The 21,852-nt window shown below is 52.1% G+C and overlaps 1 protein-coding gene across 1 annotated transcript; it reads left to right on the top strand.

Moving 5' to 3' along the window:
- Window positions 1-386: 386 nt before the first annotated feature.
- On the top strand, window positions 387-21,172 carry SEC16B (SEC16 homolog B, endoplasmic reticulum export factor). The gene is made up of 25 exons (XM_066324715.1): window positions 387-655; window positions 2,040-2,146; window positions 2,661-2,760; window positions 2,877-2,991; window positions 4,109-4,250; window positions 4,592-4,740; window positions 5,339-5,400; window positions 7,013-7,145; window positions 7,707-7,937; window positions 8,590-8,687; window positions 9,630-9,711; window positions 9,827-9,944; window positions 10,429-10,540; window positions 10,723-10,828; window positions 11,479-11,619; window positions 15,158-15,271; window positions 15,922-15,994; window positions 18,057-18,308; window positions 18,775-18,845; window positions 19,130-19,267; window positions 19,415-19,522; window positions 20,335-20,416; window positions 20,519-20,616; window positions 20,715-20,783; window positions 21,078-21,172. Exons 1-25 carry the CDS (start codon window positions 387-389, stop codon window positions 21,138-21,140), a joined length of 3,033 nt encoding a protein of 1,010 aa, XP_066180812.1. The 3' UTR covers window positions 21,141-21,172.
- Window positions 21,173-21,852: the final 680 nt, after the last annotated feature.

The raw sequence follows: 21,852 nt of genomic DNA, 5'->3' as shown, positions 1-21,852 counted from the left end.
TTGGGCAAACTGGTCTAATGGAAGGTGTCCCTGCCCATGGCAGGGGGTTGGAATTAGATGATTTTTAAACCATTCTGAGATTCTTGTTCTGGGAAGAGATGGATGTCTGTTGCTTTCAAAGGCAGACCATTTCATCCTGGCGTTTTAAGGGGAGCTTCAAGTGAAGGAAGATGTAGACATGAGCCTTACTTGCCTCTGGGCTTTTTGGAAAGGATCCTGGGTTTCCATGATGCTCCCGAAAAGCAGAGAGTAGCTGGCACGGGCTTCCAAGGGGGCTTTGAGGGGGTTGAAAAGCTGCTCATCAAGCACACTGTGACTTCTCATTTGCAGACCACTAGAGCCATTTGGGGCTTAAAAGCAGAGAAGATTTTGCTGGCAAGCTCGTGATGGAGCCCTGGGCCCCTGGCCAGCCGCCCCAGCCCCGGGAGAGGCCGGCAGCCCGGAGCTCATGGGCAGAGGGGCACCCCGGCCCCCCGGCACCGCTCCGGCGGCACCTCCTGCCCGCGGGGCAGGCTCCCCGGCCCGGCTCCTGGCACGGGAGCCACCTCCCTGCTCACCCCCGGGAGGACGGCCACCACCCCCGCGGTGACAGCCGCCGGCCGCCTTCCCGAGCGGAGCGCCCTGACAGCAGCTACCTCAGCCGGCCCTACTCCAGGTGAGACCCCTCTGATCCCTCTGCGTGGAAACCTTCTTAAAATAAGAATTGCCCGTTTCACTGCCCTTGTGGCTGCATAGGGGGGCAGCATGGCAGTAGGTGATGTCCAGCTGTTCAAGCAGCCCCATGACTCTTATATTTAAGGCTGCGTTGCATCTGCAGCTCTGATTTCTTCTTAAAACTGTGGCTTCTGTGGTTGCTGTTTGACAAGCTGCGTCTCAGCCCCAAGGTGCATTTTTCTTACAGATTTGATTAAATGCAGTTCTTTTCTCCTAAGTGCGAGGTGAACAATAAAAATACAAGCGGTAATATAGGAGCAAGAAGCAGCCTGCAAGCTCAGCTGCTGAAACAGTGGAGAGTGGACAGATAAAATGTGGGCTAGAGGATGCTCTCAGTGCTGAGAAAGAGCTTCCAGCAAATCTGGGTTGATTTGCCTGAGTTATTACCCTCAGTGAATTATGGAGTCGGTACGTGGGGGTTTGTGCTGAGGTTGTATGATGCAGATGGGATATTAGGAAGTAAATTTTCTCTCTGAGGGTGGTGAGGTTCTGGCACAGGTTACCAGGAGAAGCTGTGGCTGCCCCTGGATCCCTGGAAGTGTTCAAAGCCAGGTTAGACAGGGCTTGGAGCACCCTAGTCTAGTGGAAGATGTCCCTGCCTATGGGACAGGTGTTGAAATGAGACAACCATTAAAGGTCCTTTCAAACCCAAACTGTTCTTGGATTCTGCAAAACTGGGCATCACCTGAAACTGCAGTGCACAGATTTCTCATAGGTGAGGATGTCAAAGCATTCAAATGTCCTCCTGCTCCTTTCAGGTGTGATGCTGGACCAGTTTCTGGCCCTGCCACCGGAGCAGGGGACCTCGCCTTATTTCCATCACCTTTTCTGGCTCCGAAGGTCCCAAGCAGGAGCGACCCTAGATGTGACCCTGAAACCTTTTTTTCCCCAGATCAGTAGGTTGTAGGGGGAAATGGGCCACTGAATAACAGAACCAATATGATACCAACAGAAGCTGTTTATTATTTATATTACATGCCAGATACAGATTCTTGGTCTACTGTCCACATGGGCACACATCTCTGGGTTGGCTGAGCTGCTTCTTCATGAGGCAGGCACACGTCCTTCAGGGCATCCAATTGGTCAAGCGTCCATCTTCACGCTGTGCTTCCCGTCTAGGCTTTACATTTTTTGCAGATATTTTCTCAGGGTCTCTTCTTATTTTTTGATCCTGTAGTTTTCTCAGTAACCTTGATAAATTCCCAAAAGCTCTAACAACAAAACTGCAAGTGGTTTGATAATATTACTCACAACCACTTTGGCTAGTGCATCAAAATGGCCTGTTATACAAATACATTACCACAGTAGGTTGTGTTGTTTTCCAGGCAGGGGCATGAAGACCCCCACTGGCAGTATCCTGCAGCTGGCTACAGGGATGGCTACCCCTACCAAAGCCACCAGTGGCAGCCAGCAGCGTGGCAGGATGACAGAGGTACGGGCTTATCCTTTGGGGCTGGGGATGGAGGGAGCTTGCAGGAGGAGTGATGCTTTCTCCAGAATGGGTTCTTCTCCCAAGGCTTGCACATACCCAGGGCTCTGTCCTGCCCACATCCCTGGGTGGTGGTGCTCTGTGCAGCACTGACTCCCTGTTTGCATTTAGGAAATGTGAACAGGAGCTAGGTGCACCCAAGGGATGTTTGATCTTCATCACCACAGCTAAAAACCTGTGTCATTCCTGGTTCCAGCCTGAGTTTGATGGTGCTGTGTGATCAGGATGGCCAGGGCCTCTTCTTTGTTGTTTCTGGTCTGAAAGGAAGAGGAGAGAGTAAAGAGAAAAGGACATCAGTGTTGTGTTGGCAAATGTGTACAAGGCATTATCATATCTATGTGTTGGGATTGTTTGGAAGCAAACTGAGTGGGCATGGCAAATTGCCTGACTCTTCGTCTTTCTTTTGCAACTTCATGGTTACTCAGGAGGGATAACGCTGAATCTTGATTCTCTCTAGACCTGAGACAGGGGGAGTCTTATGGCAAGAGTTACCGGGACCAGCACTACTACAGGGGCTACCACCCCAACCTGGCCACTGGCCCCCCAGGGCAGGACAGGTAAAGCTTGAGAGTCTGTGCAACCTTGTGAAACCATCTGCTGCAAAATTAGCAGGTTTGTGGGTGGTTCAAAAACCTCAGACCTTCAGCGTGTCTCCCTTTGCTCCCACCTGCAGGACACAGACCCACAGCTCCTGTGAGGAGAGCTACACCTCCACTGCCAGGAGGGAAGGGACAGGGGAAGGAACCCTCAGCAGTGATTCAGGAGAGGCTGCTGGCCAGCCCAAAGAGGTAACCTCAAGATGGGCAGGGGTGGAGGACTAGAATCTCTCAGATTTGGGAACAATCCATGTGTCCCCCTCCAGCTGAGAAAAGGGCCCCTTGGCTGTGTTACACTCGGTGCCTGACAGTCCCTGGGGATTATGACAGTGGGTTTTTAGTGTTGATCTCTCCATCTGCTGGGCTGTCATTCCCCCAGGTGCAGGGCTGTATGTTCAGCCCAGGAGCAGGACAGAAACCCAGGCTCAGTGGGATGGTCTGCTGGAGGAGAGTCTGGAGCACAAGCCTGATGAAGAGAGGGAGGCCCTGGGAGGACAGTGGGGGCTCAGCCTGGAGAAAAGGAGGCTCAGGGGTGACCTTGTCACTCTCTACAACTCCCTGAAAGGAGGTTGGAGCCAGGTGGGGATCAGGCTTCTCTCCCACATAACAAGTGACAGAACATGAGAAAACAGCCTTAAGTTGTGCCAGGGAAGGTTTAGGTTGGACCCTAGGAAAAATTTCTTCAACAAAAGGGTTGTCAAACCTGGCATAGGCTGCCCAGGGAGGTAATAGAGGCACCAACCCTGATGAGATTTTAAAGATACGTAGATATGGCAGCTGGGGACATGGTTTAGTGGTGAACATGGCAGTGCTGGATTAATGGCAGGACTCAGTCTTAGAGGGCTTTTCCAACCTTAATGATTCCATTATTTGATCCTTTTTAGGTAGCTGACAGCTGTTTGTCATTGTCAGCTCTGTCCACTGAGTCATGCTCCGTCACACTTGTGTCCTGGCTGCTGGGTTTTGCCAGGAGAAAATTAAAAGATCAAAGCTGCTCTGGTGATTTTGTTTCTGGGTGATGTTTTTCTGGGTTTCCAAGCCCCATCTCCTTGTCTGTGGTGAGGAGCTCGTGTTAGGACTAGGAAAGCTGTCAGGCTACAGCTGGGGCTGTAGTAATGTAAATTATTTTTCTAAGGTGTTGGGTGAACGCAAGCTGGCATAGGGCATGAGCTGCTCGGATAGGAACTGGCTGTGCTGTTCCTGCTGGGCACTTTCCTGGAGCAGCAGAGCCTGTCCCACTGCCTGGGGCAGGAAATCAGCAGTGTCTCTAGTTTTTGAGCCAGGTTGGTGTGTTCCTCCTTCCTTGCAGCCCTCAGGCCAGCCCAGTCTGCTCCTGCAGTACCATGAGTCAGGACTCAGCTCCAGCAGCCATGAGCTCAGCCAGTACATCCCTGATGGTGCTGACAGCTATGACCCTGTGCCTCCAGGGTCCTGGAATGAGGGACAAACAGGTGAGGTGAAATGGGGAGGCTCTGACAAGGGGAAAGCAAGGCAATACGTGGCTGGTGGTAGGATATTGGCTGTCTCTCAGCTTGGTCCTCTCCTGGGGGAGGTTGTGCAGGCACAAGGCATGGGGGGGCTGCAGGGTGGGTGAATGGTCTGGGGGCTCTGCCTGGGTAGGTGTAGGAGTTGCTGTGCACATCTGCTGCTTTGGGGGACAATGCTTGCATAGAGGGGTCAGTGGAGGGCTACTTAAGTTGGGGGACAAGATTGGGACTTGGTCAAGTCCTCCATGGTGGATGTGGTGTGTGATCAGTGTGAGTGGCTCACAGTGGCCTTTGTGTCCTTGCAGGGGTGTCCATCTCAACCCCAGCCGTCCCCCTCAAGTTCCCACAGCTGCATACAGCACTGTGCTTTGGAGCTGGGGGCCACCTGGTGCTGGTGTGTCCCCACCACCCTGCTGAGGGACAGCTAGCCCGTGTCGAGCTGCACAGCCTGGAGGTAGGACACAGCTGGCCCTCCAGGCCCCCTGTCCCCTCCCTGGACTGGCTCCTCTTGCCCTGAGGGATGCAAACATTGTTCATAACCCAAGCAGCCTCCTCAGCAGCCTTCCCATGCCTTGCTCCCATCTTCAGTCCATCCCACATGGACTTCTGAGTCTCCATTGTGCCAGCCTGTGCTTGGGTGATGCTTTCAGCCCTCAGCTCTGTAACCCTTGGTACCTGTGATCTGCTCAGAGTGATCCCTTCTTGTGGGGACAGGTGTGGTTTGTACCTCTCTAAAGGACAACTCCACTCATCTTCCTGAGGTGCTCCAATACAGGGGCCTTGTTCATGCTCCAAATCTACCCCACAGCATTCCAGTCTCCTATTTTACCTCCAGAAGGAGGCAGATGCCATCTCAGCAGACATTTCTTTACTGGGCCTTAGTACCAGAGTCCATGTGGCAGCTCAGAGTCTGTGCTCTGTGGTTACCTTAAGACAGCACAGGGTTCCTTGGCACTGTTGAATCCATGGCCAAGGCACTGGCTTTCCAGTAGCCCAGCTGGGGCTGGTCTGATTGCTGGAGTCCAGCTGCTGAATTTACTTTTGTTTTTCAGACGATCCTTCATGGCACAGAAGAGCTGGAGGAGCTGCAAGCCTTCCCTGGGCCCCTGGCCAGGTATGGCAGCACAGGCAGGTCCAGGAACTGTGTCCTCCCAGCTGTCTCCTTTGTGAGGAGACGGGAGCTCAAGGCAGACTTGAAGGGTCCCTGTGGTTTTGAGTTATCTGCAAAGGCCATGTCTAAGTTCAGGATGGGAGCCCAGCCCCTTTGATTCAGTGTGGGTTGGTTTGGATTGTGGGACCTGGTTTTTTTGAATATTCATGGGATGTGGGTTTAGTGTGGTTTGTACATCTGACCTTATTTTATAATCATTTTGTCTCAGAAAAATGATTTTTTTTTGTTGTTTCTTTGAATGTCTAAAACCCTGGGTCAACCTGTGGCTTAACTTTTCCATAGATTTTTGTCCCCTGAGATGGCTGAGCCACAGCAGGGTCAAAGCCAGTATGTCCCTTCGTCCACTGTGAACCTGGGGATGAATCAGGCTGTTGTATCAGGTTGCCTCTATTTCTGGCCACTCCTAACCAAAGCAGGGAGAGAAAAGTATTTTCTGAGCAGGAGAGCTGTGTATACACAGAAGCTGGGTGGAAGATCCAGAGGCACCCTGTTCTCTGCTCTTGTGAGACCCACCTGGAGTGCTGCAAACAGTTCTGGTGCCACCAGCATAAGAAAGATGTGGAACTGTTGGAGGATAAAGGGGCTGGTGCAACCTCTCTATGGAGACAGGCTGAAGAAGTTGGGGCTGGAGAAGAGAAGGTTGTGTGGAGACATCACAGCATCTTCCAGTATCTGAAATGGAAGTCAGAGAGTCTCATTGTCAGGAACTGTAGAGACAGGACAAAGGGGAAAGAGTGCAAATTGAAAGAGGGGAACTTTACATTAGATGTACAGAAGAAATTCTTCCCTGTGAGAGTAGCAAGGTCTCAGGCTGCCCAGAGAAGCAGTGGATGTCCCATCCCTTAAAGTGTTCAAGGCCAAACTGAACAGGGCTTGGTCTGGAGAGACGCTTGGTCTGGTGAAACTCTAGATGTGCTTTTAGCTTGCTTTGAACCCCCAGACCATTCTATGATTCTGAGTTACCACTTGTGCCAAAGGATTCATCGGGAATCTCCATATAATATGTTGGAATAACTGAGTCAGGATCAACATCTCCACCTGCAGTTTCTCTCTCCTTTCTCATCCACTCTTTCTTTCTAACTGTGTGGTTATTTTATTGTATGGCAGCACTTCTGCCTGGCCTGCATGTAGCTTAAGGGTTTCTGTTTCAGTCCCAAGGGGTTTCTGTGGTCACACGAGTGACCCTCCACTCTGCCTCCACACCGCCTCCACACCAGATTGTGCTTCTGCAGCCTTGGACATCCATGGGTGTAATGGCAGCACAGCAAATCCAAACTGTTTCTTTGCAGATGGATGGAGGAAAATATTATCGGGAGGGCAAAGAGTGGGTTTGAAATGTACTTTGCATCCCTGAAACACAGAGATCTGCTAAGAGTCAAAATAAATTGCAGTGTGTTTGAACTTTAAAGTAGTCATTGGTACAGAGGATCTTCTTTCCTCCAGCTCTTGCTTGGAATCTTTGGCTTCCCCATCAGCGAAACTGGGGACTGAGCCTGAATGATGCCCCAGATTGCTTTGCCTTGGGTTGCTTTGATGCTTCTTTCTGCTGCTGCAGGGAAGATCTGCACAAGGTGGACGTGATGACATTTTGCCAGCAGAAGATAACAGGCTGTGATCTCTCAACACAGAGGGGCAGAGATTCCTCTCTCCTCTGGAAACTCCTGGTGCTCCTCTGCCGGCAGAATGGGGTAGGTATCCCATGGAAGAGGGCGACCCTTTTGATTTTGGAAATGTGACAAAAATGTCCCTTCAGTGCCTCTTGATCCAGTTGCTGTTTTTGGGGGGAAGGGGTGTATCTTAAGAGGATCTGATTTCCATACTACTATCCCTCTGTTTGATGCTGCCTGGATATTTGAACAAATCCTCCTCCATGATTACTTTTGTCCTTGTAAACTATCAACAGCCCAATGAAGGGGGCTGGTGCCACCTTCATCAAGGAGCCAGCATTTACCCTTAAAAGCGGGCCATTCCCTTAATCCACTGAAATCCACCCTATCCAGTCTGTAGCTGCTTGTTGGAAGCAGGTGGATAAGATCATCAGAGGGAGTGTTGTGAAGATCTTGCTTATTGTGCTGAGTCCTTTTCCTTCCAAACCCGTGTGGTGGCCAAACCAACTGGTCTTGCTGGGGGGATGCACCGGGACGAGGATACCGGTGTAAGAAGGGTGCAGACTGAAAGTGCTGTCAGCCTTTGCTCCTGGGGCAGCACTCCTCAAGGAAGGAGTGCCTGATTCCTTCCCTCTCCCCCAGTCCATGGTGGGCTCGGATGCAGCCGAGCTGCTGCTGCAGGACTGCAGGCGCCAGGACAAGTACAGGAGGCAGGAGCCTGCGGCCAGCCTGACAGGCCTGGCTGAGGACGAGTGGGTGCCGCGCCCGCCAGGCACGCTGGACCTCATCACTGGGGAGGTCCCTCCTGTCGTGGAGACACAGGCACAGATCGTGGAGAAGTTCACCAAGCTCCTCTACTACGGCAGGAAGAAAGTAAGTGGTGAGTGGGAGCCAGGATGTGGGGCTGAAGGCTTTTTTTTTCTTTCTCGGAGCTGTTAGCCTCTTCAGACAGGTTTTAAAGGGAAGGGTGGTTGAGAAGTGATTTGTGGGAGGGTCTGTAACCCTCCAAGCTGTTTGTACAACAGGGCTTATGGCAGTGATTTCCCTCCACTGGGAACTGGGATGGGGGACCCCAGTGAAGAGGAGATGCAGAGGCTTTTACCAACCCTTCTACCACATTTAGGTTCAAAGAGTCCTAGAATGGTTTGCTTTGGAAAGGACCCTAAAGGTCTCCTTGTTCCAAACCCATCTGCAGCTATGTGATCTCACAGGATTCCCAAGGCACAAGGAGAAGAGAGGAGGGTTGCAGTTTGGGTGCCCAGACTGGGATCCCACAGCATTGAGAGCTAACAGGCAGCACAGACCTGGAAATCTAAGGGACACAACATTGCTTCAAAGGTCCAAGTTCTTGTAAAGTTTCAAGGTGGAGAGACAAAGCGACCTGGAAGAGATTTGAAAATGGAAGAGATTTTTGGAGGATGCTAATTAAAGCCAGAGCAGTTATTGGAACTCTGATCTGGGGGAGCAGAGGAGGGGGGCAAGCAGAGTTTGTGCTAACCGTATTTCTTATCCCCCTCAAATGCAGGAAGCTCTGGTCTGGGCCATGAGAAACCAGCTGTGGGGCCATGCCCTGTTCCTCTCTAGCAAGATGGACACTCGGACGTACAGCTGGGTCCTCACTGGGTAAGTTAGAGAAGCTAAAGCAAGGTATGATGTTCCATGGCTGGCTTTCCAAGCCTGCTATCCCTTCAGTGCCCCCCCAGGGCCCCAATGCCCCTGAAAAGAGCACTGATTCCAACTGGAGCCTTTGCAGAGGGGGCAAAGGGGACAGAGGGCATCCATCCAGATAGGCCCAAATCTTTCAGGAGAAACCAAGTGGGAGGCTGGAAAGCAGGAGAAAAGCCATTCCCTGGAGATGGAGGGTTCGTTTATTCTGAGTCTTTGGCTTTGCCCATGGTGTCCTAGCAAAGACAGCCAAGGTGCAGGGGGAGCTGAGCCATCTTCACTGTGATCCAGTCAAGTCCCAGCTGTTCATCCCACTCATATGAGCATTTTCTGGTGGAATTTAATGTACTTAGTCTGGATTGGGTTGATCCCTTCAGGGAGAGTTAAGCAGAAATTTTCTGTCTTGTGGAACTCAAATCCTTTTAAGGAGGTTTTATGCAGTGTTGTCCTGGAGACCTGACTTCTCTGAAGGTAATACAGATCATCATCCCCAGAGGCTGGTGATCCTCTCTGTCTCCTATTTACAAGGACATGGAGTGATAGGATAGGGAGGAATGGCTTGAGCTGAAGGAGGGTAGATTCAGATTAGATATTAGAAAGAAAATTCTTCCCTCTGAGGGTGGTGAGGCCCTGGCATAGGTTGTCCAGAGAAGCTGTGGCTGCCCCCTCTCTGGTATTGTCCAAGGCCAGGCTGGACTGGGCTTGAAGCACCCTGGTCTAGCAGAAAGTGTCCCTGCCTATGGAAGAAGAGTTGGTCAAGAAGGTGCCTTGGAAGCTCTGGGAAACCCCTCAAGACGTGAGGAAACCCCTCAGTTTCCTGGGGCATTTGGGATGTGCCCTGGGAGGTGAATGAAGGTTTGGGGTCCTGGGGTGCAGCCCTTGTCTGCTGTCTCCTCACAGGTTCACCAGCACACTGGCCACCAACGACCCACTGCAGACCCTCTTCCAGCTCATGTCGGGAAGGATCCCTCAGGCAGCACTGGTCTGTCAGCTCGAGGCTAGCCCTGGCATGTGTTCCCCTGTGCTGTCACCTGCCTGTGACACTCACCTTCTGGTGACCATCTCTGCTCACCTTTGCTCTCCTCCTCTCCCCCTAGTGCTGCGGGGATGCCACGTGGGGTGACTGGAGGCCCCACCTGGCTGTGATGTTGTCCAACAAGGTTGGAGACACAGAGCTGAACCACCGAGCCATTGTCACCATGGGAGACACTTTGGGTGAGCTGGGATCAGTGGGAGCAGCTGTAACAGGGGCACTGCAATGTCACTGTGCATGTCCACACTGAGATGGTTGTGCCTGTGTGGTGGAAGGGGTGAGATGCCCATAGATCCTCAGATGCATCGGGCCCAGGCACCTCCATTAGCTGCTCTTGTGGAGGCACCTGGAGCAGTTGGGGGCCCAGGGAAGGTGGAGGTAACTGCAGGGACTGAGCCTTGCTCCCAGTGCTGGCACCCTGCAAGAGTAGGAGCTGCCCCTGCTTGGGCTCACCCAGTTCTACCATTGAACTGAAACCTCCTGAAACAAAAAGCAGCAACTGGGTAAAACAGGCAAAAAACAAGGACAAGGGAGGAACCAGGGTCTGCATGGACAGGAAGGCAAGGCAGTTGGGTTTGCATTTTTTGCATGAGCTTGAGAGCCTCCAAAGCAAAGCTGACCATGTGGTGATGTCTCAGGACTAATTGTCTTTTTCCTCCCATCCAGCCAGCAAGGGAGCAGTCGAAGCAGCTCATTTCTGCTACCTGATGGCAGATATTCCATTTGGTTACTTTGGAGCAAAGGCAGATCGCATGGCCCTGCTGGGCAGCAGCCACCGGTGAGCAAGCACTGGAGGCTGGGGGTCTTGCCACAGTAACATGTCCCATGTTTTCCCCATCCCTGGGATCTCACTTTTATGCAAAAGCAGTCTCTGGTTGAGGGTTTTCCTGCTGCTAATGGGCGCTCTGTGTGGGGCTGTTTGGGGAGAGAGGTCGCTGACCCCGCCCATCTCCTCTGCAGCCAGGCGTTTTCCCAGTTTGCTCGGACAGAGGCCATCCAGAGGATGGAAATCTTTGAGTACTGCCAGCAGCTACACCAGCCCGAATCCTTCCTGCTCCCCTTCCAGGTAGGGGATATGCTCAACTACATCTTGTGCAGGAGCTCAGACTTACCCCAAAATGTGCACCCATCTCCCTGGAGCATGGAATTCAAGCTGTTCCTGAGGCTTGTCCCCTTACTGGGCTTTGGGAATGATGGGGAAGTTGCCTTGGCCAAGGGACTCACACAGGGCAGATTTTGGGATACACAGTGTGATCAGTGCTTCCTGAGCTCTCATTGACTTCCTGCTCTCTGGGTCAGCTTTTCCTATCGCAAAGCAGCACCCAGCTGTTGCTGCCTTGGGCACCATGGATTTGGATGGATACATCCGTGGAAGTGTTTAAGGCCAAGTCTGGCTGGGGCTTGGAGCGACCTGGTCTAGTGGGAGGCATCCCTGGCTGTGGCAGGGGGCTGGAACTACATAAGCCCTAATGTCCCTTCCAACCCAAACCATTGTAGGATTCTATGAAGCTCCTCCCTGCCTGGTTCAAGGGAAGGGGGGCTGGATGTCTCCACGGGGATGGGTGGAAGTGGCCCCAAATTGCAAGTGACCTCTGGGTGCAGGGTCTGAGGTGCGCACGAGTCACACTGGGGTGGTGTGTCGTGGCGCAGGGCACCCACACACTTGTCCATCTCCCTTGCTCCATACCTGTGGCTGCTCTGCTTCCCTGTCCCCAGGTGTACAAGCTGCTCTACGCCTCCCGCCTGGCTGACCACGGGCTGCCAGCCCAGGCCCTGCAGTACTGTGAGCACATCTGCACGGCGCTGCTGCGCCGGGACCCCGCCGCGCACCCCGCCCTGGCCCGGCAGCTGGTGAGGGTGAGTCTGCTCCTCCTGTGGGGAAAAACAGCCTCACCTTCTTGCTGAATTTTAAGAAACAGGTTTAATAAAAAAATAAGACAATTAGGAGATAGGAAAAAAAAAAAGCAAAGTACGACTAGGCTGGGTGAGTTGGCATTCAGCCAAGTGCACAGCCTGCTATTTCGGAGAATTTTTTTAAAATACTCTTTCTATTGCATTAGCCTGTTGCATATTTAAACTTTTCCACAAACTAGTTTCTATATTTCAGGAGCTGTTTAGCGTGGTTCTTCTTTGGGTCTGCCTTTTTAGAGCATGTGTGTTTCTTGGCTGTGTTTTTGTTATTACCTTCAGCTTGGGCCTTGGTCCCCAACTTCCACAGTTGGTGTTGACAATTGGCATGTCAGCAGCAGAGTCCCCATCATATGTTATTTTAACCAAACAGCCTGTTCAGTTACAAGCATAACTACATATTAGCTATCCCACTACCATGTATAAGTTTTCCTAATAGCAGAAATAAAACCTATATTTTCATACATATAGCATTCACCTCAATATTTGCAAGAAGCTAACTTTACAATATGCATTTATAACACACTATATTAATACAATGTAACTTTCTAACATAACACATATAGTATTCATTTCAGTTTTGCAAAAAGCCAACCATATATTATGTATTTACATCCTGCATCCCCACCAGGGTGTGACACCCACTCAGGACCTGCTGGGGTGGGAGTGGTTGACAGCTCTGAGCAGCCCCCCAGGGTTTGCTGCCAAGTGCAGCAAAGCCAACGCTTCCACAGGGTTTCTAAACTCCGTGGATTTAGGGTAGAAAACAAAGCTATTATGTTTGCTGCCAAGTAAGAGCAGAGTTATTTGGAAACAAAGGATGTTTTTGAGTCTGGAGGGGTTTTCTGAACTTCTAAATGTCACAGACTTAAGAAGTGAAGTCTAAGTGCACATTTCTCCTCCAGCACAACTTCTAAAATTCTCTTTACCTCTGAGGGGTGTTTTCTGGGGTGACGCTGAGAGAGAGCATGGCCCAACTTGTAGCACCAAGTGCAGCCCCTCCACTTCCTGGGCAGGGGCAGAGAGGGGCAAGGCCGAGTGTCTCAGGTCCCCCAGGAAGGTGGGGCTCTCACAAGACCAGGGCAGTGTTTGTCACCTTCCTCCAGCCTTTAGGATCAGCTTGGATGGGGCTTTGAGCAACCTGGTCAAGCGGAAGGTGTCCCTGCAAATGGCAGGGGGGTTGGAACAAGATGAACTTTAAGGTCCCTTCTAAAAACCATTCTATGAAAGGTGCTAAAGTCATGATGTTGTGAGGTGAGGGGCAGAAAGATGCTTGTGTGAAGTGGGTGCTGCTGAATTCACACAAAATTTGGCTGGCACTGCTTCCTCACCCCATCATTGAAGTCTATTTACTGTCTAACAGCCTCTCAGATCTGCCCTTCTGCTGGGGATAATGCTTCTCCTGGGAGAAAACACTTTCATCTGAAAAACTAGTGCATTCGTAGATGCTCTTGTCTTTGATGTTCTAGACTGTGTTACAAATTATGATACACATTAGTGTTTGATTAAGACTTCCCCTCTTTTGAAGCTGGGGACGATATACAACCAGGTGCTGGTTCATTAATACTGGATCAAAGTGCACATTAGCTTTTGGATTAAACATTCCCCCCGTTTAGGAGTAATCATGCTCATAATTTCCTTTTTCCTGTGATTGATTTAGGTATGAGCCTAGGTGTGTTTGTAAAGAGATGGGACAGTGGGTCTGTAGGCACTGCAGGCTCCTGGCTGGCTGCTGGGTTACTTTGCTCTCGTCCCCAGTCCCAAGCTGGGGTCCAGCTGTGCAGATCCTGTCCTTGCTGTAAACTCACAGAGCTGGCAAGTGTGTTTTGTGCTGGTTTAGAGTTTGTTTATTTAAAGTTCAGGAATAGAAACAAAATGCCTGCTGGACACTGGTGCAGGGAAGGAATACTTAGTCTTGTGTGGCTGTGGAGGGTGGCTGTGTTGCAAAGTCAACCTCTGGGTGGCTTTTGGTGGCCCTCAAGGTGGCAGCCTTGTAGCAAAACATTGAAGGTAAGGGAGCATGAAGTAGCCTGGGGAAACTTGAGAAATTCCCAAGAATCCTAGAATGGTTTGGGTTGGAAAGGACCTTAGAGATAATCTAGTTCCAACTCCCCTGCCATGGGGGACACCTCACACTAGATCAGGGTGCTGGTGAGCTGATACCAGCGAGAGAAAATTCAGTAAAGATGTGGATGAAGAGCAGTGCTTTGAGTGCCATCTCCCCTCACCCAGCTGTCTTAAAACTGGATCCTTGTTTAAACAACTCCTTCAGAGAGGGACTTAGCTCTGCAGGGAGCCCTACATCTCACCTTGGACTCCTGGGTCACCCCAGAAGAGCCTCTGGCTCTGTCCCATTGATAGAGCTGGAGCCCCATGTCACTGACATGGCTGCAGCCAGGGCAGCACAGACCCCTCTTCTGCAGGAGAAATTAAACATACAGCAGCAATACTGCAGAGAGGGACCTGGGGGAGATAGTGGAACATGGAAAAAATACTGAGCAGCAGCATAACAGGATGCTGTTACAAAGGAAAAAAAAAAATCAACTCACCAATGTTACAGTGTTATTCTGGGTTGTGAGAGTACAGCTGGCATATCTGAGACAAGGAGGTGATAATCTCCCCGTGCTGGGGTCTCAGGGGTCTTGGCTGGGGCCTGTTTGCACTGCTGCATGTGGAGACAGGGCTAAATTGGAGTGAGCGTGAGAGTGGAGAGCAGGGGTGATAAGAGATTGAGGGGAAAATGACCTCTGGAGAAGGGCTGAGGGTTATTTCTTCTATGAAAGATATGGTGGGGGAGAGAGGGGTATGAGGGATGTGATAACAGCCCTCCAGCATGCAGGAGACTGCTCGTGGGGGATGCTGCCTGGCTTCTCTCACAGATTCCATGGGAGTAGGGATGGAGTGGCTTAATTTGCAGTAGGGAAGATTTCACTTAGATATTAAGAAAACACTCTTTAGCTCTAAGGACATCAAGCATCAGGACAAGCCTGTGAGGCTGTGAAATCTCAGAGATTTGTAAATACAGATCAAACACCAGCTCCCATCCATCCTCATGGGCTAGGTGAGGAGCTGATGAACTGTCCTGGGAGCTGGGCTTTTTCCAGGGCTCCTGGTGGGGTGTCCTGCAAACCTGCCAGTGCTCCAGGACGGCTGTTAGGGGGGATTAAATAATTAAATCACTCATTTTTCCTCAGTGGGGGAAAAAGGATGGTGATAGTCTCTTTGATGCGAGGAGCATCTTTGACACAGTATTTTGGCATCTCTGTGGAGGGGCTGAGCCAGCCCTGCTGAGGCTGTGGGGCATGGGATGGGCCAGCCCCCTGAGGTGGTGTGGGAGAGGGAATAAATCCTGCATGAGAGGCTGGTGTTATTTTTCCCCCCTTTTACAAAATGATGCTGTTTTCCTGAGCCCATGTGCCCAGCCACGTGTGACAGATCCCTGTGGATCTGACACGTGTGACGATCCCTGCTGTCCCCTGGCCTGCAGCTGGCCGAGCGGCTGAAGCTCTCTGACCCTCTGCTCCTGGAGATGCCAGAACAGGACCAGGAGCTGGAGCCCGACTGGCTGGAGCAGCTCCGAGCCTGCTGCCGGGAGTGGGAGGTAAGGAGGGGCCAGGATGCAGTGGACAGCTGCTCTGTATTGTGGTTTGTCTGCACCCTCCTCCTCTCCCCTGAATCTGAGGGGATGGAGGTTCAGAAGTTGTTCTTCTTTGGCTTGTGGGCCGTGAGATGTGGTGGTGTCTGCTCTGGGACCTGCAGATTCAGTGGGAGCAAGGGGCTTGCAATGCCTGAGGGCTGCAGAGCTTCACCACAGGGCAAAACTCTCCTTGTTTTGGCTCAAGGAGGGCAGGCAGGGGCTGGTGGGTGAGTGATGGTCTCTCTTTGCAGGAAGGACATTTGCAGGGGTCACTTGTGGGGTGTTACCTTGTGGGTGTACTCTTGGGTCTTTTAACTATGGCCCGGTGCTTGGATTAATGCTCTTCATTCAGATTTCACATCTGCTTTTGGTTTTGTGGCCTTCTCTGTCTCATTTCCCCTCCTGCCTGCTCTCAGAGGCGCTGCAGCCCCTCTCACTTACTGGGAAAGAGCTGTGTCTGTGCTGGTGTGGGTATCTCCTGCAGCCTGGGGTGGGCTGTGAGCCCCAGATCCACATCCACAAGTGCTTTCCTTTGCATTGGCTTTGTGGTTTCCCTAGCCTTTATCCCGTGCCATCCTTTTCCCTATCCATTTTACTGCATTTTCCCTCTGCAGGTGGAAGATGATCTTCCTCCAGAGGTGGCACCCGCTCAGCTGGACTCATCCTGTGCTGTTCTACCAACAGCAGGTAAATAAAACAAAGCAGCAGGTTGTGGGCTCCCCAGTGGGCTCTCTCTGTGTGGAATTGTGCTGCCAAGGGCTGGGAAGCAGCTTCCCAATCCCAGGAGTTTTTACCAGCAGCAACTCCTTGCATCCCCCCAGAGCTCCAAGGTTGCTCCTGCCTGGGTGCATCCCTCAGGCATGGGCTGCAAAATGAGGGCTCGATGCTCGTGTCCTCCTACAAAGTCTGAGTAATTGGGCCTAATTACCACAGCCTCGGGGTCCCTGTGGGTGCCGTGGGAGGAGAGGAGCTTGGGGTGGGAGCTGGATGAGCCTCCCAGCTGAGCCTCAGGGGAGACGGCCCCATTCCCGTGCAGGGTGCAAAATGGAGCTGAACTAAAGAGATTTCACACTTAGACAGCAAAAGATTCAGGAAGGAGCTCATCCTGCTGTGTGCCAGGCTGCAGGATGCCTGCTGCTGGAGACCCAGCATTTCTCCTTCCCTGCTGCCTCTTTGATCCCTTTGCTTTACCCTTCGGTGACTCCAAGAGTCCCCTCCTGTGCCAACCCACTCAGAGGGCTCAGAAACACCAAGATGAGGGACACAACCATGCCCTGGTGTCAAGGGAAGAGCAGAGAGACTTTTCTTTCCCAGCTGGGCAGGCATCCACTGGGATGTCCCATTGAGGAGAAGTCAGGGGGAGGTGTTGCTTCCCATCCACCTCCATCAGCAGGACACTCCTACACAGCCCCCTGCTCCTTGGATCTGGCTTTCTACTGGGAATGCTGGCACTGAACTGTGGAGAGCAGGGGCTGGTGCGGACAGGATGAAACACAACTAATTCCTTCAAGCTGTTTCTCCCTATCAGCTTTCCCTACTGCTGCCAAATTCCTTTTCAAAGAGCTTTCCCAGGCAGTAAAAAGGATCATCAATCCTGATTGCCTTCTGCTGCTGTTAGGGCTGAGACTATGATCTTCCTTCCCTGGAAGGAAGTTGCAGGTATGATCATCCCATTGGCTTGGCTTCTCTGAGCAGCCAGGTCTGCTCCATGTGGTCTCCACAGCTTACCTTCCCTATGCTTGGCCCTTTTCTTCAATGTGAAGGCCATCCAGAGCCTCCACCTGAGGGACCTGCATGCAGAGAAAGCTGGCTTGGTGCTGAATCCATCCATCTTGGAAAGACAAAGCCCAAATCAGGTGCCAAGCTGAGATTCACATGGTTCTCCCTGACTTGCTCCAGCTGAGCTTGCCAGGCAGCGTAAGTTTGAGCATCCATCCTCCTCCTTGTGGATCTTGAGCCTCTTCAGGCCATGTGGGAGCAGCTCAAGGGTGTGAAGCCAATCCTGAGTGGGCTGGAGGTGATGCTGGCAGCAAAGCAAAGGGTTTGATAGCACTGCATCAAGAAGTGCCTTAATCCTTCCCTATGGGATCTAGGTCCTGCCTGCTGTGCCTCACAGCAATGGGAGAGGAATTTCCCAGTGCCCAGTGTTTCTGGCAGGAGGCTGCTGAGCTGGAATGAGCAGGACACACACCTGGGACCAATGGACGTGTTAAATAAAACAAATCCTGCTCACTCAACTTGCCTTTCAAACAAAAAAAATCCCAAGCCTGAATAAATCTGCCTAAAGCAAGGAATTCATCTGTGGGTGCTGCTGTGGAACAGGAATGAAGGCTACCTGGTGAATCTTTCCTGCTCAGGGTGTGCAGCAGGAGTGGGGAAAAAGGCTGGAGACCTTAGACTCCTTTGAGCTGCTGGTGCATGCTGCTTGCAGGCTTTTTGCTTCCATAGCATTCCCCTTCTGAATTCATTTATAACCTCAGGCACATTCCCAGGATTTAAAAAGAAAATTTCCTCCGGGCTTTTCCAGCCCACCTTCCTTGAAACCTCTGGAAAGTTCCTGTTGCTGTGCTGTGTTGTACCTCCTCCCTTGCCTGGTCCCTGGAGTCTCCTCACTCCCCCAGCTCCTGCTGATATGTAATGGAAAAGGGGAGAAATCTGTGCTAGAATAGAATAGAATAGAAATCTGTGCCAAATAGAATTATAAACATTACAAGAATTGTAAACTCCTGAGGTATGGGTGTTTTTGCAGATGAAGAGCCTGGCAACGAGATTCCTCAGAGTGATGGCTACCAGTATGACCAGTGGTTTGAGCCTGTGCCATCCCAGGGACAGAGCTCCCAGGAGCACATGTCCCTCAGGTCCCCAGCACCTGCTCAGGTTGTGGCAGCGCCGCTGCCCAGCACTGGGAGAGACCTGCAGTCCCCTGTGCTCAGCCAAGAGACACCTGCCCCCCTGGGAGGGGATTTTGCTGAGCCCCTTCCACAGCCAGTGCCACCAGCAGGTAAGTGCTGCAGCCTTATTTCGCTGCAAAAATCACACAACCCCAGAATGGTTTGTGTTGGGGAAGGATGTTAAAGGTCATCTAGTTCCAGCCCAGTGCTGTGGGCAGGGACACCTTCCACTAGACCAGGCCCCATCCAACCTGGCCTTGGACACTTCCAGAGATGGGGCAGCCACAGCTTCTCTGGGCATCCTGTGCCAGGGCTTTACCACCCTCACAGCAAGGAATTTCTTCCTTAGAAGTCGCCTTTGAGATGCACCAGTTCAGCTTTGCCACTAACTCCCTGGTGGTGGCAGGGTCAGGGATCAGAATGGCCTTTTGCATCTCTTGGGGGGACATCTTGGCCACCACGTAGATGGTTGTGCTCAGGAGAGGGGCATGGTAGAAGCTCTGGAAATACCTCTGATGGGTAAATCCATAGCTCCACAGATCAAACCTTGACTGTATCCTTCCCTCTGCTCCACAGGAGAAGCTGGGAAGTCCTGGGGTGCCAGGCTGTCCCCTGGAGAGGTGCAGCCAGCCCTCCCTGCAGAGCAGGTGAGTCAGAGGGGCCAGGGAGACCATCTCATTGAGTTTCCTGGCTAGATCTGGCAGTTGTTGATCCATCCTTCCATGCACTGAACTCGCATGGAATCCCCCTGTCATTGTGGCAGTTGTTCTCTTGGGTGAGAGCCATGCCCTGCTGTGGGTGCTCTTGCTGTGTAAGGCATGTGGGGGTCCCTAGGGATGCTTTCCACTGATCTGGGTCTGGAGCAGTCCCAGGGGCCTCTGATCACGCTTGGTGCAGCTCCTGTGGGAACAGCTTCCATGTGTGATGGCAGGAGGAGTTGCAGAGCAGGAGTCGGACTGTCTCGGAGACCTCCACAGTGTCCCTGGGGGACAGCCGGCCCTCCGGGGACAGCGCTGATGAGGACGCTGCTGAAGAGCATGCACAGGCCACAAAGCCAGAGGAGGACAAGGTGAGCACGCCAGAGCCATCGTGAGCCTCATGCACTGAGCTTGTCTGTCCCTGATGCCAGCCCTGCCCCTGGAAAAATGGTGCCCCACTCCCACCAGGCACCTGGAGGACCCCTTATCCATTTTCATTCTTTTCCTCCGTTTCCCAGAGGTCTGGATTCAGATGGTTTGGCTGGTTTCGATCGAAACCCACCAAGGAAGCTTCTCCCAAAGCTGAGTCTGAGACAGACTCAGACTCTCCCACATCAGGACCACAGGTAGGGGACAAAAAGCCATCCTGTTCCTGGTGACATGCAAGGTGCAGCTGTGAGAATGGGTGACACATCTTCCCATCACCTGTTGTCCTTGTGCAGGGGCCGTGGCCATTCTGTGTGGGGACAGAGCAGGACTGGGAGCTCTTTTAGCCTGGAAGTGAATCCTTGATTAATAATAACTGTAAATTCATAAAGCCTCTTTGATCCATGAGGTCATCCAAGCCCTTGGCAGACTCCGCAGGGATCGCTTGCCCTCCACTGGAGCAGAACACAGCAGCTGTGAGCAGCACTGCTCTGGCAGGTTTTAGGAGATGCAGGGAAGGGAAAAGCTCTTTAATTGGAAGTGCAGCAGTGAGGGGGAAGCAGCCATGCGTGGTTATCCCAGACCTAGCCAGCTCCTCAGAGCGTCACATCCCTGATGGTGGGGCCTGCAGCGAGAACCTCCCCTGGAAGTTTCTTCCTGGTAGAGAATGACCTACAGTCCCAGAGCAAAAAATTGTTGGGATATTCTTCTAAAACTAGCAGGAGATGAAGAACAGAAGGTGGCCCATGGACCTTGGCCCCGCACACTGTACCTAGGCTTGGTGTCCAGCCTCCTGCCTAATTTTGAACTCTCAGGCTGGTTTAGCTTTGGGCCAGAGTTGCTTGCCCTGACCCTGTAGCCCCACCTTAGCCGTGTTTCCTGCAGCTCATGGGGTACCTCTGCAGCAGGATAGGTGCAGAATGGGTACCCCAAAGCCTGGTGTGGTATCTGGTGCAGAGGTCTTCTCTCATCTCAAGGAGCCTCTGCTCTAAACGGGTGGATGTGATTTCAGGAGTGGACGTCACCATCCCCACCCATTGCCCCTCTCGCAGCTGGGACAAACCCTTTGGCTCAGCCTCTCTCCAGAAATCCTGGTAAATACCTCACAATTCTCCTCACCTCTCTCCCCCATCAGCCTTTTACAAGTTTCTCCTCTTAATGTTAAGTTGGCTTTTGTTTTCCGTTGCTGGCCCTAGGAGGAATGCAGGGTGAAAGTACCTTTGCTGTTAATCCGGTGTCTGCAGAGGTGAAAGCCTCGTGGGAGAAGGATGGAAGGCAGTCAGCAGGACAGCAGGTGAGGAGAGGAGGGAAGTGTATCCGTGTGTGACAGGGGTGTCTAGGACACCTCTCTGCTCAGGGTGTGTATTAACTTTCCCTCTTTGCTCCTTCCAGAGCGGCTACCCCGGACCTCTCCCACCACTGGCTTCAATTCCTCTCTTCAACCCTGCACAGGTCTCTCAGGTGAGAGCATCTCCCTGGCGGGGTGGGGCTGCATGGGGCTGGGGATGGCTCCTGACTTCGGGGAGGTGTGATGTTTCAGGTGATCTACTTTGGGCAGGGGGTGGGGTTAAGGTGATACCAGTCCTGGGAATAAGGGTTTTTTATAAGTAAATCAATTGTGGGAGGGCAGCGATGGGAGGGTGTGATGAATGAGCGAAATGCAGGGAGGATGTTTGTGGTCGTATCCTGATAATGGCAGATCAGCATTTTAGGGTACAGCCCATTGCTCACACCACCTCTCTCTCTCTGTCTCAGCTTCCTGCCCGACCCAACCAACCCAGGCTGCTTTCCCGGCATCGCTACCCCAACCCACTCTGAGGTGGTGGGTGGCCACGGCAGAAATTAATTGCAGGAAGTTTTTTTTTTAACTAAAATGGTGTTTGTGTTTCTTTTTTTGATGGGGTAGCAGCGGCTTGGGCGTGCTTGGTGGAGGGTGTTGTAAAATAAAGGGGATGTTTCTGGGTTTAAAAGTCAATAAATGGGGGGTGTGAGGCTGGGAGACGTGTGAACAGTTTGGCCACCCAGGTGGGAACCCAAGCTCTACCTTGCTCCTCAACAAAAATTAGGTCTGGTTTGTATAACTCATTGTTCTCATCCCTTATACGTGCTTCCTGAAGTCCAGTCCAAGACTTCTTTCTAGCTTTCTTTGCTAACATTTAGGCATTTATACACAGATATTTTAATGAAGCCCCCTCTCAGTTGCCTCTTACGAGGAAGATAGTGAGTGAGTGAAGCGAGATGCTCCTTAATGATCTTCGTTGCCCTCTGCCGGGCTCCGGGCGTGGGGTTTCGAAGTCAGTAATAAACAGGGGTGGGACACCGAGGTGGGGGTGGGACACCGAGGTGACGGAAAAGAAAAAGGTGTCCGGGGGAGAGTAGTCTGAATTGGGTTATGGGGCGGTGCCCCACCTCACCCATTGGACTCAGCGCGCCGGCCGTGAGTCTGTCTCAAAGCACCGCGGGGCCACGAGCATCCGCCGGGGTCGGCCGGGAGCCGCCGCGGCTTCTCCTGCCCGGGCCGGCCCGCGCG

This window comes from Sylvia atricapilla, chromosome 9 (assembly GCF_009819655.1).
Source record: "Sylvia atricapilla isolate bSylAtr1 chromosome 9, bSylAtr1.pri, whole genome shotgun sequence".
Lineage (NCBI taxonomy): Eukaryota > Metazoa > Chordata > Aves > Passeriformes > Sylviidae > Sylvia > Sylvia atricapilla.
Note: the sequence above shows the minus strand (reverse complement) of the source record. Positions and strands in the feature narration are given on the sequence as shown.

Bases quoted from the DNA above. Each gene is read 5' to 3' on its own strand.
- SEC16B (XM_066324715.1), top strand. From the start codon at position 387: ATGGAGCCCTGGGCCCCTGGCCAGCCGCCCCAGCCCCGGGAGAGGCCG. The intron at 2,147-2,660 runs GTACGGGCTTAT...GATTCTCTCTAG, and splicing joins AGCGTGGCAGGATGACAGAG to ACCTGAGACAGGGGGAGTCT. The intron at 18,846-19,129 runs GTGAGTCAGAGG...GTGTGATGGCAG, and splicing joins CAGCCCTCCCTGCAGAGCAG to GAGGAGTTGCAGAGCAGGAG.